This window comes from Manacus vitellinus, unplaced genomic scaffold (assembly GCF_001715985.3).
Source record: "Manacus vitellinus isolate BGI_N305 unplaced genomic scaffold, ASM171598v3 scaffold_5_pilon, whole genome shotgun sequence".
Classification (NCBI taxonomy): Eukaryota; Metazoa; Chordata; class Aves; order Passeriformes; family Pipridae; genus Manacus; species Manacus vitellinus.
Window position 1 is genome coordinate 32,089,177 of NW_021940682.1, and position 16,448 is coordinate 32,105,624.

General features: G+C 41.2%; 2 protein-coding genes across 2 annotated transcripts; one reads left to right on the plus strand and one right to left on the minus strand.

Moving 5' to 3' along the window:
• Nucleotides 1–223: 223 nt before the first annotated feature.
• On the plus strand, nucleotides 224–1,060 carry LRRC10 (leucine rich repeat containing 10). Its single transcript, XM_008926511.3, has one exon. The coding sequence runs from the start codon at nucleotides 224–226 to the stop codon at nucleotides 1,058–1,060; it is 837 nt and encodes a 278-aa protein (XP_008924759.1).
• Nucleotides 1,061–3,575: 2,515 nt separating this feature from the next.
• CCT2 (chaperonin containing TCP1 subunit 2) lies at nucleotides 3,576–15,922 on the minus strand. Its single transcript, XM_008926512.3, has 16 exons — nucleotides 15,892–15,922; nucleotides 15,014–15,088; nucleotides 14,476–14,541; nucleotides 14,266–14,377; nucleotides 13,330–13,406; nucleotides 12,213–12,325; nucleotides 11,461–11,663; nucleotides 11,158–11,258; nucleotides 10,950–11,077; nucleotides 8,968–9,071; nucleotides 7,344–7,463; nucleotides 6,678–6,806; nucleotides 6,482–6,585; nucleotides 5,354–5,453; nucleotides 4,543–4,684; nucleotides 3,576–3,870 (listed from the first exon to the last, which is right to left on the minus strand). Exons 1-16 carry the CDS (start codon nucleotides 15,892–15,894, stop codon nucleotides 3,840–3,842), a joined length of 1,608 nt encoding a protein of 535 aa, XP_008924760.2. The 5' UTR covers nucleotides 15,895–15,922; the 3' UTR covers nucleotides 3,576–3,839.
• Between the last annotated feature and the right edge of the window lie 526 nt (nucleotides 15,923–16,448).

The window sequence follows — 16,448 nt, forward strand, 5'->3', positions numbered from 1 at the left end:
GGAGTGTGGGCGAGAGAGGGAGACCTGTCTATAATCCCCATCACCAAACACTCATTCGGTTATCAGAAATATTTCAGAGCCCTTGAGATTAACGGCTGGTGCCCTGTAAACAAAGCCTTATATTGGGAAGACAGAGTTACTGGCAGGCTAGTGCACAGCAGGAGAAAACCAAGGTGGGCCCCTGTCCCTCACAGTCCCGGCCATCCCAAAACAAAATCCCAGGATGGGCAACAGTCTGAAAGCCATAGTTGCTTTTGTGCCCTCCAACAAGTGCCAGAAGTACCTCCTAGAAGACCTAGAAGAGATGCCAGTGGATAAAATGGTGGATCTGAGTGGCAGGCAGCTGAGGCGGCTGCCTCTGCACATTTGCTCTTTTCGGGAACTGGTTAAGTTGTACCTGAGTGACAACAACCTGAACCATCTGCCCCCCGAGCTGGAGCAGCTGCAAAACCTGCAGATATTGGCACTGGACTTCAACAACTTCAAAGCTCTGCCCCTAGTTGTGTGCACACTGAAGCAGCTGTGCATTCTCTACCTGGGCAACAACAAGCTCTGCAGCCTGCCCCTTGAGCTGCGGCTCCTGCAGAACCTCAAGACCCTCTGGATCGAGTCCAACTGCCTGCAGTACCTGCCCGAGGTGGTGTGTGAGCTCAGCCTGCTGAAGACCCTGCACGCCGGCTCCAACGCACTGCGCACACTCCCTCCCCAGCTGCAGTGCCTGCAGGAGCTGCGCACCATCTGGCTGTCAGGTAACCTGCTCTCTGAGTTTCCTCCTGTGCTCCTGAACATGCCATTTCTGGAGGTCATCGACGTGGACCGCAATTCCATCCGGTTCTTCCCCAGCCTAGCTCATCTCCCTGGCCTGAAGTTGGTGATCTATGACCACAACCCCTGCAGGAACGCTCCCAAAGTGGCCAAGGGAGTGCGCAGGGTGGGGAGGTGGTCAGAGGAGACTCCTGAGCCCCGCAAGCGGTCCGGGGCAGTGATAGATATCACGCTGGACGAGAAACCCTTGCTACCTCCTGCCGCCAAGACCAAGCCAGAAGCCGAGCCCTGCTGATGCTCAACTTCCCATTCTGGCGAACGTGGCAGCGCACCACACCACCGCCTGACCTCTTCCTCTTCCTTGCGTGCTGGTGTCCAGGCACCACCACACCGCCTGGCTTGTCTTCAGGGGTAGGTACAGCAGCTTGGAGCTGTGTGACAGCAAAACTCCTGTACAGACATGCTCTTTCACACAGCACCCCTAGAGCAGACTTATTCCTCCCTTTCCTCCTCCTCCCATGACGGGACCACTGAGTTCACGGTAGAGGTGAAGACTTACTTTAGATGTTTTCCATGGGTGGATTGCACGGCGCATGTATGGACTTGCTGCTCTTCACCCATGGGCTCATTCTTCTCACTTTCACCTTGCTGGTGTCTGAGCTCAGCTGGAAGCCACTGCTCAAGGTGATCACTCCTGAGAGCCACAGCTCTAAAGCAACAGCAACAGCATTTGTCTCAAATGACTTATCTGAAACGCAGCAACAGCTTGAAGATTCCCATGCCTGCCACATGGGAAGTGGCAGCGGAGCCCTGGCTGCACTATCAAGGAAACTGCACCGCACGTAGGTAACAGGGAGCTCTGCTCTTATCAGTGCTGCCTTCTTCCTGTAAAATTTGCAACTTTGTTACTGTCAAGCAGCATTTCAGATGATGGTGAGGAAAGTAGAGGCTTTGCTGCTAGTTTTTGTATCCAACAACACTGCCTGTAAGGGCAGCTGTACAGGACAAGTTTTCACGCAGTAGCAAAGAAGAAAATCAAAGTCTGACTCAAGTAGCAAAACCACAAGAGCAGCAAAGGTAAACTTGCATAATAAAACCCAGGGCTAGGAGCCTGCCACTGTAGGCCTGCACATCATCTGAAGCTGAGGCAAACTTTACTCAGTTGATTTCAGCCAGGTATTTCTCCAGGTTGCAACTCTGACCAGTTTAGATGCCCTTCAAACTGCACTGAACTAACTTTTCTTTAAAGGAAACTTTGCTTTAATCTAGTAATACAGAAATCTGGCTCAAAATGAAATTTTAAACTTTTGATTCTATTGAATTTAGTGAAAGACAGCTTTTGTAACGAGTGGAGAGCCCTTGGTGGTGCTCTCTTCAAGTTGAACTGCCTCACCAGTGCAGCCTGTAGAAGGGGCAGTTGACTTTCAAGAAAAGGTTTGATTCCATGCCAGTTTGTAACTGTTTAATGTCATCTGCATGCCTGAAAAACTATTTGGAGATATACAGATTCTGCTAGCACTTGCTGTCTTGTTAAAGAAAGTCCAAATGTGGATTTGGCTGGCACCCATATAGTGTGCTACTAGTCAAATTAAATAAAGTATATTAGCAGCTTACCAAGTCAAACCATACCTCTTTGGAATTAACAGAATTCTCTTTCCAACAATTCCTTCCTACAAAAGGAAAGCAGAAGAGTTTGGGGCTTTTTTAACATCCAAGGTCAATGTTTTATTTCCTACAGAACTGACCCAGTACTGTGTTTATCTGAGGGGAGGGGGAGAAAGTGCTTTCACGGGCTTGTCAATGGTCTGTGTTTCTCACAGCTCTCTCCAGACAGTATTGTCACTTCTGGAGAGCTGAAGAGAGTCTGTGTTGAGAGTTCAGGGGAGCATTCTGTAAGTAGATTCCCTTCACTTTAGGAAACCTAAGGGAGAAAAATGTTTGCACACATACTTCCTTATTTCAAATTAATGTTTCTGCTTTGGCAGACTTGCCCTGATGTTTGCCAGGCACTGCATTATGTGTGCAAGGGCCAGAAGAGTCACAACGCCTGGCAAGCACCTCTGGGCTTCCAGAAACAGGGCCTCCACTTGCCTGTGCTTACAGTCATCACAAATCCATGTACAGACTGCTGCAGGCATCACAGACTTCCTTATGATCATGGATAAAGAAATCAGCCCAATTAAGAAACACACTGCCTTTGCAGCAACTACTAGAATAGGAAAAAAAATATAAAGACAGGCTACAGCAGACATGAAAGGGGCGGTGTGTGTGAAGAGAATGCGAAGCAGCCTGAAACATTTTCTGCTAACTGCCCTCTATTATACATGTTTGTAGTCGTCCAGAGCCCTTCAGTTAAACACTCAGACTGTTCGTGCAGAATGTTGCTCTCTCTCCCAAAACGCATCTTGCTCTCAACTCCCCTCAGCAGAACTCCTATCTACATAAAATTTGTGGTGTAAAAAGCTGTAAAATCACCTAGTTGTAGTTTTGATCATTAGCTAAGGTTCCTCTTTTTTTATATAATGAAGAGAAAAAGCTGAAGAGTAATATTCCAGGACCACAAGAAAAAGATACCACCTAACTTCGGAGCCTGTTTCAAGGATCCCAACTCAAAACCTATGCAGCCAAAACTGGAATACACCACTTAACTAAACGCACCAGGTCAACCCAAACCAGCAAGCCACAAGGGTCTAGTCTCTGCCTGAAGCGTCTGAGGACCAAGGACGTGCATTGCTGCTGTCCTAATGGAACTGCCCTTCCTGGTTCTACACAAAGAAACACAACTTCAGTGAATCGGAATTTTTTTTATTTTTGTTTTTTATTTCTGTGTATTTTAAGTGGAACCTGGAGAGGAACAGAAGGAATAGGGTTGTATAAAACCCGTTTTACTTGAAAGTGAATTCTTCCCACAACACATGTAAGTTCCAGTAAGTTAAAACCAACTGAAGACAGTGCCATTGAAGGAGATCTGCTTGTCTCAAGCTTCTGTTCCATAACCTCACGAAAACTACATCATTAAAAAAAAAATTACTAGGTGAGATCTGGTCCACACATCCTCAGGTACCGAAGAAGATTTAACATGGGCGATGGTCTGGTACACGTTTTCTGGGGAGAAAAAGAAAAATCAGAAAATTCCCACCCACGCTGATGTACACCAGCCCCTCCCCACCCACTCCTATTTTTAATCTTTAGCTGGTATTTTGTGTTCAGTGCCAGCTTTATCTCACAGCACAAAAGGCAGTATCACCTCAAAGCTAACACACCACCTGCAATCATGGTAAAAAAACCTGTGATTCAATAAGCAGAGCAAACTACCTGATAGCAGGTGGACATGGGATAATCTGCCCAAGAGCAGCAACTCTTCCCAAACTTTTTAACAAACATGTTTTTGCTTAAGCTGCAGATTCCAGCTCAGAAGTAGCTGAGCATTCCATTACAATTGTTGCCAAAAGAAAAAAAAAAAGCAGCATGATACATTACATTTTGGTCAGCTGGTTTTGCAGATGTTTCAGTGCTATATATGCCAGGAGTAGCTGCTGATCTAAGATTAACTAGGCATTACTCAGGCACACCAACATAAGCTCACTGATGGCTCTAAAGGTCTGGTCATATTGCTAAAGCAATAAAATTATCAAATATGAACATTAGTATGTCAGATGTCAGGTTTCATTTCAAATAAAGCATTTTTAGAACAAGGTTTTTCTGCACTGCTACTCTTCCACAGGAGGAGGTTACTGTATACCACTGTAACTGACCATTCAGATGCTCAGATCATACCTTGGTGCTGCTTTAATGATGTCATCTACACGAAGAATCATTTCTGCTGCTTCAGCTGCACTCAGCAAAACTTGTCTCTTAACTTGGAAACTTTCTGTTACTCCCAGAACTGCCATGTCTCCAATGATACCCTCTTTCATATCTGGAAGAAACACATTAAGAAGTTGTGGGTTTTTTTCTTAACTTGGCATTTTTTTACAGAAATTATAAGAAGGTGAGAGCATAGTAACTTACCTGCTCAAACAAACCATATTGATAGTAAGGGAAGTATTAAATAAAGTCTTTCACCTCAAGGCTCCTGATTTAAGCCTAACGTTGCAATTACACACAAAAAATTAACGATGAAAACTGTATACACTACGAAGAGGAGATAAGATCCTGACAGGACTCTCAGCACTATTTCATTAGGTATATTAACTTCAGAGTTCTTCACTACAACTTTGTGGTGGTTGTTTTCTTTTTGGATTGGGGGGGGGACAGGGAGGAGGATGTGTTTGCTTGTGCTGGGTTTTCAGTTGCATTTAAAACAATGTTTTTCTTTTTAAGCTTCATGTAACTAGACTCAATGTAAGTAAGGAAAATGTTTTTTTTAGAGGTAGAAACCATCCACTTCAAAAACAAAGGTTTTCACTCTACTGTCAAAAGCCTGGTAAAATGATAAAGGATGCCTAAGGTCTGTGCAAAGCAAACAGAAATCAACCTACTCAGTTCTGGCTGAATATATGCGACAGACACATGTGATCAACTGTAATGAGCCTGATCAGCCTGCCAAACAGCAATTCAATCACAGAAATAATACTGAGCCCCTTACCCAGTCCATAAGTAGTCTTCCCTTCACTGTGAGCAGCTCTGAGCTGAGCAACCAAATCAGCACTGTCATAGCCAGCATTATCAGCTATTATTGTTGGGATCTAAGAGGATAAACACAGGTTGTTTTTAATTAACGCAGGGACTGATCCCTACTAAATATGAAACATACTTTGACATTATTAGTTTACAACTGAATTTCAAGAAGAGGCTTCAAAAACATGGCAGATGATCTACTGCAGTGATTAGAAGACAGGGAAAGAAAAAAAAAACAAACTACCTTTCTAAGGATTTTGTATAAGACCCTGTTGTAAGGAAAGTAGCAGAGAGGACAGAAGCATGTTAGCAGATTTGTTGGTTCATTTTACATGGATAGGGAAAAAAAAAAAGAATCTTGTCTTTCATCAAGTTAGACTACAACTGGAGAAATATTTTAATTTTCAGAATATAAGCCTGCTGATAAGCATTAACCACCTGATCATTCCATTCACTGTTTCAGTGACAGCAGTGCAAAGTAATGTCAAGTGTTACCATGCTCTTGAATTTTATTTTCTTGGCAGAAATGTTTTCCTATAGTCTTTCATTTCATAAGAAAGGTTTTCCCTAAAAATTTCCCTAAATTACAGGAAGGCAATTTGTTCTCAAATAGCACAATTCTATAAATATTTCTTATGACACTCTTATTTCCTACTAAGATGCAATCTCTAATGCAAGCCTAGAAGCTTCTAGATAGTACTGGAGTATGAATACACCCAACAGCAGTAGAACACTAATGGAACAGAAGAGTTGCTCTTTTCTAAATCAGATGTCAACTAAATAAGATGAGATTTTTATGTGCTATTTCTGCAGCACTTTTAGCTTGCAGGTAAGAGGAGCAAAAACCAATCAGAGAAAGGCTAGCATATGAACATTCACAATTCTGTAACACACAGAACTATTAAAATACCAGTACTTTTTCTCTAAGACAGAAAACAACTTTTCCTCCTTTGTTCATCCAAGATGTGTTGCTAAATTTCACTTTTTTATTCTAACAAACAAAATTTTTAAAGTGAAGCAACTATCTGATGTCATAAATTAGTACATTTTGTGAAACTTTGTCTCTTAATCCAGCAATCTGATTAAATAAACTCACCATTCGTAAAGCCTTAGCAAAGGACTCCATTGCAACAGACTCTTTGCCAGGTGTTCTGACAGCAAGTTCTGCAACAGCATTAGCCATCAGCATCTCTGAACAACCTATTTATTGAAGACACACAGATGTTACATATCTGATGAACAGTAACACGAAATATGTATCATGTACCAAGTATAAAGAATGTAATATTCACCTCCACCATACACAGTTCGAGTGTCCTTCACAGTCTGGGCAAGAACACAGAGAGCATCATGCAAAGACCTCTCTGCTTCATCTAGAATCTGCTGTGTTGCTCCACGCAAAACTATGGTGCAAGCTTCACCTAGAAAGCACAAACACAAAAAGATTTAAAAAAAGAAACCACAGACACATAAAGAAGCTATCACAAAGCATTTTTAAAGGTTTTGCTATCACTATAGCAAAGTTTTATATCATTTAATTTTGCGAGGAAAAGAAAGTATGATGACATTTCACAGACAGAATCAAATTATGTACACTATGCTATTAATAGAAAATATTGCCTCAAAACAACCCGTGAAAACTTACAGTATTGGCATTTACTAGAACAAGCTCCCAAGTTCTTAGAGTATGACATGTTGCTACTTGTAAATTTAATCTCCCAAAGCCAAAGTCTTGGTTCCCATCCTTACAAATGGCTCTGTTCACTTACATAACACTAAACATACACAATTTCAACCATGAACATATGTCTTTATGAGATTTTTACTGGAGAGCAAGGCTTTAATAAAAATGGTTACATGAATTATTACAAAATTCCTATGCCCCACTCGTAACTGAATAGCGTTAGCAGAGGGTTAACACAAAGGTTACAACATGTCATTAGTGATTAAACACTTACCCATTGCTACTCCAGAGAAATGAATGAGTTTATCTTCTCCAATCATGACTTCTTCAATAAGCTTGCAGCTTCCTAGTTTTACTAGCTCAGGGTGATCAAAGGTTGATGCAATTTCACCACCTACAAACATAAGACCATATAGAAATCAGAGCTCACAATAAAAGCATCTGTTCAGACAAGGACTAACCGGAGGGGAGGTGTCTGAAAAAAAAAACCACCCTCATAATTGCCCCCAAATAAATTTAAATTAAAAATACCAATAAGCCAAAACTTTCTTATGTCAGCATATGGGACCAGAAACCTTCAACCAATGCTGATAAATCCTCAAAACATCAATGTTTTGTTTCACATCACAAGGACTACAATGCTTTTGAGTTCTGTCTGGATAAGACAATAAATGTTCATCTTCGCTAAATTAAAATGTCAGTATTTTTCAAGTTTTCATAGTATTTACTGATAAAGTACTTAGCAAATACTAAACTGAGTTTCTTATGCTTTAAAACTTGAGCTTGTGACAGTATCCATTTTGCCTGCCTGATGATGGCTGAGAACCAGTGGCCACCACTCTCCCGAATCACAAGTCTCATGCCACACTGTAGCAGGGGTGTTGTACACAACTTGTAAACTGCCATACTGTAAGCAAAACAGGTACTACAAAGACCAAAATGTCTCTGAACAGACTACTGTTCTAATACTTTAATCTTTCTATTAAAAAACTATTTACATGTATGCATTCCCCATGCATGCTCAATTATTCCACGTTAACTTGCAGCACAGCTGTAGTTGTAGCAGTACAAGAAAAAACAAGATTTGTAGTAGAGTTTGTGCTTATTAAAAATTTGGTTTTTTAGCTATACTATTTGATCCACTATGGTCTACAAAATTTGGTTTGAATTTGTTCCAGAATATAAGCAATGTTCCTCTAATCAAGTGTTTGCCTGTGTCAATGTGCCTACAGTTATACACAATTGCTACTTCAGTTTTGCAAAGCTAAACAAGTCAGTGTCAGTTCCTTTCTCCCTGCAAAGCAATTCTCCATCCTCCTCATCACTTTCACAATCAACTTTTTATGATATTCCAGTTAGTTATCTCTAACTTCAGCAATGGCAACCAACTGAAGCATTCCAGATGTTTAATTTTCATTAGTTACTAGAATCACATTTACACTGAACACCACTCAAAATATCCAGGCTGTTCCTGTCATTTGAGGTCCACCTCAAGTCATTGACTCAGGCCCACATTTTTAACAAAGGGTGACTCTTTAGTCTTCTCTATCATTATAATAAAAAACCCAGCCATTCTGGACAAGATGGCATTATCGAACCAAAAACTAGTGCTAATTTGTGGAGTCATCATCTAATTCTTTCTATTGCTAAGTTTCATCTTTTCTCTAGAAAACAAACATTTCAAAAGCTTATCAAGTAGGGACTTAATATTTTTGAAATATGAAAGAAAATTAATAACTGACACTAACTTGCTAAATTGTATCTCACAGTTAGCATTATGATCCTTTATTTACAGATGCTGGGGGAAAAAAAGTATGTTTAAGTACGTTTAACCTTTACTAAAGATCAAACAAATAACATGACCCTCCAAGTTTCACACGACAAGATACTCTACACACCTGTGACAAGAGCCAGACGTTCTACACCAGCAAAGTCTGCATGTTCAATAGCCATGACACCAGCAGCTCCAAAGAGTTGCTCAGGGTAGTTGTAGATCAACTGTCTGCAATTAAAACAAGTTTCTCTGTTACACACAGAACAAACCTTCTAAAATACCAGAGTAACAAGGCCACCAGATTCTCAGAAGCATGGACATGGGGTAGATTTCTGAAAGCTACAAAAGAAGTCAATGTATGAGGCACCTGCCACACACAGAATGTTACACCACACAGAAGCAAACACAGTGATAGGAAAACATACAAAGCTAAATCCAAAAAAATTAATTAAAACTATGATACTTTTTGAAATACCCTTCCCCTGAAGAAACACTATCACACTAAGCACAAGGAGCCATGTGCTTGAAGTTCTAAGTCCTTTGATCCTAAGTGCCTGCTGGACACTTAACTGCCTATTCTAGCAGGGTGTACTAGAACAACATCTTCCCTTATTAATATGTGTACTACTCTCTCTAGAATGAAGTCACCCAAAACTGAATGGTTAATGACCATTCAGGAGTGCTATGCCAAATTATTTTTCCCTTCCAGATTAGAGACTGAGTGTTGCAGAGATTCAGCAGGAGCTGGGAGAAGCCATTTCCATCAAAAAAAAGATGTTTCTAATCTATCTTCAAAACAGACAACTGGTGTTGCTGGGTATACACAGAGAAGATTCTTCCTACTCTGGATCCACATGGCCTTGACCTTTGTCAAGCATCTCCTCAACACAATTTACCTGGTTAACATCTACAGTAAAAGAAGTCAATCTACATCCTATAAGCAGAAGTCAATTTTACCCAGGAATAAATCTGAAAGTTAAGCATCAATCTAACTGCAATACCCCTAGCCTGGTTACATGAGCTTCCTTAGAACAACTACCTGTGTCAGTGATGGAGTTATGCATTTATATTTTTTGCATAATTCAAAGGACTCTTCCATCAATTTGACAACAGAACTCCTGACTCTTGGACTCCGTATTTGTACCATGTTCACTCGACAGAGTGCTCATTTTGCCTATACTAGAACACAATACATATGAAGACATAGATGGAGGGACTAAAGAGATTCATCATTCTTACAGATGTTTGACACAAATTTTCAAGGTGAGTTAGATGATGCACTATGCACTCAGAGTGCAGTCTTTTGCTACTGTGGAAAACAGTGCTACTCTTACAACTCCTACCCTGTGGTGTAGTACTAGCTGATCAGCTTCCCAGTAGACTACATGATGTGCTGAACCAGCAGGTGTCAAATTGCTTGCAACCTATGGTAGTTTCACTTAAATGAGAATTACTGAAAGGCAGAAGTGTTTTTCATCATTAAAAAAATGGGGTTTTGCACTGTGACAGTTCAAGAGAGCAGCACAATGCTAACAAAGAAAAGTAACCTAGATATGAAAATGGCTATCTTTCATACTTTCAAAGATGTGTATAAAAGAAAAGGTTCACAACAGGGTCATAGACATGTCCCAAACCCTCTTGAACTTGGAGCAGTACTCCAGCACCTGCATTTTAATGCAGGAAAAAGCATAGCAGGTTTAATCTGAACTAAATGCACTGAGCAGCACAAACTCTTTTAGCAGCAATTTCCCCCCAGAAGGGGGCACATGGGTTACCAACAACGCTGCTGGTATTCATAACTAAACAAATCTGTTAGTATAAAGCAAAGTGACTTTGCTTCAACTAGATGTAAACATGGCTCCTGGAACAAATATTATCAGTTCATCCTCTTTAAAACAAAACAAAAATAAAACAAATAAAAAGAGGGGGATCATGGTGCAGAAGGGGAAGCACAGAAAACAGCATTGGTGTCAGCCAGGTGACTCAATTAAACACTAGGCAAGAGCACATAATACTAGACACAGGAATAAATAATGTTCTTCACACTAGTAAAATACTAAAATATTGCTACTTTGTAACTCTCTCCTTTTCCCAAGAAATACATACCTGTTAATAAAGCAGTTAATCCCATGTTTAAGAATACGCTCTACCTTCTCCTTCATTTTCTCTTTTTCTGCCTGTTCTATTTCTGCCACTTTCGCTGTAGAGTCCACTCTAACGCGAGAGCCAAAAATCTATATCAAGGAAAACAGAGTTCAGTCTCAAAATTTCATTTACAAGAACACAGTTATACAACAGTAGTTCTGTCACATACCTTAATCTTGTCTGTATCCATACCAGTATTTGCAATAAGAATCTTTGCATTTTCAATTCTTTTTGGCTGATTTACACCAATCTTCTTGTCAAGCAAAAAGCCTGTAGTAACAGAAAAGTCTTGTAAGACTTCAAATTAAAAAAGGAGAACAATTCATTTAAATTACTACAAAATCCCCTTATATTTAGTATTTGTCTTAATAGTAACGTAACAATGTTTCCTAGGACAAATTTGCAGAGAGATGTGCAACTTTTAACAGCTTTATTTCTTGAATGCACATACAGTCAACATACAAAGACTTACCTTCATCTAAGTAGGAATCAGCCAAACTTCCACCAAGTTTCTTAATGACATGGATAGCCTCCAAATTACCAGAACCTTTCAACCTAAGAACAGCTTCTACAGCTAGCTTGACAAAGTGGTCCTTATGGTGAGTAAGTAATTTTGATGAAAGAGTTGTTCCCGCAATGTTCATCAAGTCTTCACGGAACTTCACTTCATCATTACTAAAATAAAGACAGTTCAATTAAACTGGAAAGTCCAAAAGCCTTACTATCATTAGCTACCCCTGAGAGCCTCTGCCCACTTCTTCTAGCCTGTATCTGCGTGTACCATGCTCTGTTTTGAGGAATGCTGCAGAGAAACCCTCCACTGTCCCACAATCTAACCTATTTGAAATACGAGTTCCATTAGGAGAACTTTTGCATTCAGTTTTAGAAAGTCTGTGCTCTCCAAGTGTAAGGCAAGGAAAACAGTCACATTTAAAAATCCAACTATGAAGTCTGAAATAACAGCTCAGATTTTTGTTCCAGGGAGCAAATTATTGCTTGTATTTTGTTTCTGCACATCATAAGTATTTTAAATAATATCATAAAGCTTCTATAATTCACCTGAAAAAAAGGCAGTATTGTTTTCTTAACCGTTAAAATTCATTAACTCAACCTTTATACTACTTTAAAGAGAGGACAGAGTTTACCAGTAGTCTATAACCCTCATTGGTGTTTCGATCTTGAGTAGTTTTTTATAAAGAGTTACAGCAAATGGACATTACTAACCCATGATCCACAGCTGCTTTCAAAAGTGCCTCTCTTGAAGCCTTTGTGGCTGCTCTCCAGCCTGCAATGATGGTCTGAGGATGAATCTTCCTTGCAATCAGTAATTCTGCCTCCTATTTAAAGGAAATTAATAATTATTCCCCCCCCCAAGATACAGTTACACTAACTAGGAAAGACACGACTAAGTACTCAGAAAATTCTGAATAGCAGTAAAAGCCAGAGAGCTATAAAAACAAAATTAAGGTCACCTTACTGGCAGGTATTTTCCATCCTAGGCAAATATGATCTGCCTATGGAATATCACCAAGAAATTCTAATTTAAAAAAAGTTAACTCCAATATGAAGAGCAACCAGACTTATATTTCAAAATAGCAATCTTTCATTTCATGTTTCAGATCAGTTTCCTGTTCACATATAGATGCAATTTAAAGTGTAGTTGGAAAAAAGCTATCTTCTATTTTTTTAGGAATTTGGCAAGCTGATGGATCATTTCTAAGACGCTCTTGATCCCAGTTCCTGGATTTGAGATGATCAGCTTTTCTGGCACAGCTCTGCTAACAAGAATTACTCACTTCTCAAGTCTTTTTCATAGTAATTTCAGGTTTAAAGTTTGCAGTGTAAACTTCTACATACACACAAAACCCATGCAGAGTTTAAAGAAACAGTATGAATTCAAGTTTTGTGCAAAGAACAGAATTTAACAGGGTTTTTTTTCTCATTAATGTTATAGAAAAGGATTTTGGAGGACTGACCATCACAACTAAGCAGTGCTGCATGCTGCCCAGTGCAATATCCAGGAACTGACCTACAAGAGTAATGCTTCTCTGTTTCACTTACATAATGACATAACAGAAGACAATTTCCTAAGATGTACCAACTTAAAATACTTGAGAGTTTATAAATAAGGAACAATAGTCTAAAACAATAAAAAAAATTGCTAATACAATAGCTAAAGATTGTTTTCTTCCCCTATCAATTTCAACAGCAACAGAGCAAGCTATTCCTTCCATACCTTGGGAGCCCTCTTCACAAACATAGGATAACACATCTCCTACTGGTGGTATCACACGAGTACACTGCCAAACAGAAACACATTTGAAAAACTGTAATACATCACCCTCAGTAGTTCAGCTGCCAACACTGTGACAGATGTAGTTCCATCGCCAACTTCATCATCTTGAACCTTTGACATATCTGAAGAAGGAAGACATGGTATTAATGTTCTGACTCAAAATACCATGCTCACCAGTATCAGATACAATTATTTTTCTCTTGTACCAGTTTGGAAAAGAAAAACAAATCTTACTATTTGTTTAAAGAGGGAAGTCTAAAAAAGCCACAGAAGAACATAAGATGCAAATCAAATTCAGCATCCTTTAAATCCATTCTCCAATTCCAGCCTGGTGATGGTCAAGAGCTACTCCCCCCTGTCCCCAGTCCTAAAGATGGTCACCAAAAGGAAGTCTGGCTGGACAGAAGCTCTAAGTTATACATACAGCACCAAAGACTATAATAACCAAGTATGCTACACGAACTGCTGATAAACTGGGACCCAGTAAACATGAAATCTTTAAGAAATTTAACACCCAATCGCTCAGGTCCCTGCTCGTCACCAGAACTAGACCACTGGCACAGAAAAACAGTTGATCAGAAAGGTAAACTCTGTCCAGACTACAATGTTCATTGAGTTATAAAGAGAGATTTAAACTAGGGAGAACCAGAGAAAACCTCTGTTCCCCTGTAGATTTCTGTTCCAAATTTTCCCAGTGAAAAAAGAAGGGTACACAGCTGTCTTTTGTTCCTTCTGACTCCTGGGACAAACCAGGGTTGAGGGAAAACAATATCCCAGAACAGTTTTGAAGAGCAGCATATACCTTAATCTTACTTTTGCGGAGTTCCACAACTCTTGCAGTACCTTGCACTCCTTGCTTCAGGATTTCTGTTCCCCCTCCCTTCCATTTTTCACAGTATTTCAAGAATAATTTTCTAAGAACAAATAAAAACTACATAATAAAGTTACAAATGAAGCAATATCATGCCTTTAAGAACTCACCAACCAAGACCTTGGCAGCTGGGTTGTCAACTCCAATAGCTTTCAGGATGGTTGCACCATCATTGGTAACTGTCACAGAGCTATCTCTCCCAGTACTTAAAAGAATCTTGTCCTACGAGATGCAAGATTTAGAATACTAGTTGAAAACGTACTGTAACCATTAAAGCTAAATTAACAGGTATGACTACTGAGAGCTTGCAGCTGCCTTACCATGCCTTTAGGCCCCAGGGTGCTCTTGACTAGGTCACCGATGGCAATGGCACCAACAAAGGATGACTGAAATGAAAATAAATATACCTTAAGGAACAATTTATTTCTACTCTCACACAAGAGTTATACACTGTCCCATAGCTTTCAAGAAGACATTTTAACGCAACCTTTCCACAGCCACACTTCTCTCAATGGAGGCTGGGTCCAAGTTTCTTAGCTGCTACATTTTGACATACAGATTAAATATACTTAATTCTCACAGAAACCAAAAAAGCCTGCCTCAAAGCCAGAAGAAATGCCTTCCAATAAAACACCAATCTTCTGAGCTACAGTACCAAATTATTTAAATTTCTGAACAATGAAGTTTATCTAATTGTCAGTATAAACAACACTCCTCCTCCCTTCTGTTCACAAACATAACAAGGAAAGACAGACAAGAAGTTCCACATCATCATACACAGAAAGTATTTTTAGCAATAGAAAAGACAAAGTTTAATTATCTCAAGTACTACCAGTTTCTTAAAAGAATTAAACTTACCAACCGAGCTGTTTCTGCCTTCTCTTCATCTGCACCTGCCTTGAAAATGTTCACTGGAGCAAGAGAAATGGATGCCTAAAACACAGTTAACATAAGAATATTCCTCTAGCTTTAACAAAACTACACATTTTAAAAACAAATCCTTTACACTAACAACCTAAACAATGGTTTTAATATTAAAATTACTTCTATACCCTATTTGGTTTTGATGAAAAGCATACTTAAAATAAATTCACCTTGACTCTTTCTTAAAAGTCTGTCTTGCAATCTTGTAGTCGTATGAAAGGACTACAAGACCGAGTGCAACCTACTCCCAGAGGCTGCAGTGCACATTCGCTGATAGGACCCCCGAGACCGAGAGACTCATCACCAGCACCTCACTCCAACATCCGACACCCGCCCGACCAACCATCAGACCCCACAGCCCGAAGACTGGCACAACCAGCCGAACCGAAAAAACACATTAGCTGAGCACAGTAAGGCTTTAGTATTTTGATATCTGGGCGGAACTCTTATTTTCCTTTTTTTTTTTTTTTTGCATTTCAATGAAAATTAATTATAGCAGTGACGAACACGTGCCTTTAAGGACTAAAAAGCACCCAAGGCCTTAAATGCAAAAAGATCAAACACCAAATGAACAATCGTATCCACGCTCCTAGGCGAGTCGGGAAGGATGGCAGCGGGGGTGCTCCCGGTGGGGCCCGGTCCCGCCCCGGCTCCAGAACCTTCCGCGCCCCCCGCGGGCACCGCGTGGGAAGGAAAGGAAGGCGCGGCCTCCAGGCCCCAAACGCGCGCCCGCAGGGAGCGCGGCCGCCGGCGCCCCGCCCGGCGCTGCCTTCCCCCCCCTTCCCCTGGCCAAGGCGCGGCCGCCCCGCTACCATGGTGCCGGTGCCGGTGCCGCCGGGACCCGCCGCGCCCTCCGCAGAAGCAGCCCCGCCGCCACCCGAGCCCAGCGGAACCTCGTCACGGCCGCCGCCGCTTCCGGCCGCTGCGCGGCGCTCTGGGAGCGCAGTCCGGCCCCGCCCCGCGCCCTCCGCGGCAGCGCCCGCCCGGCCTGGAGCCCTGCGGGTGGGACGGAGCTGCGGCTCGGGGGCCGTGAGGAGGAGATCCTGCACTGTGAGGGTGGAGAGGCGCTGCAACAGGTTGCCCAGAGAAGTTGAGGATGGCCCATTCCTGGAAGTGTCCGAGGCCAGGCTGGATACGGCTTTGAGCAACCTGGTCTAGTTCAGGGTGTCCCTGGCCGTGGCAAGGGGGTTGGAATCTTTAATCCATTCTATGATTCTACGATTCAGTTATATTCTTGGAAGTCAGTTCTTAAACAGGTCAAAAACATTTTTAATCACTGCCCCTGGCCTCCAGTGCGCTTGCCAGACCATCCCATATAGCTGCTATGAGATCATGTCACCAGTTAAAAGCAGTGCACAGGAGACACCCC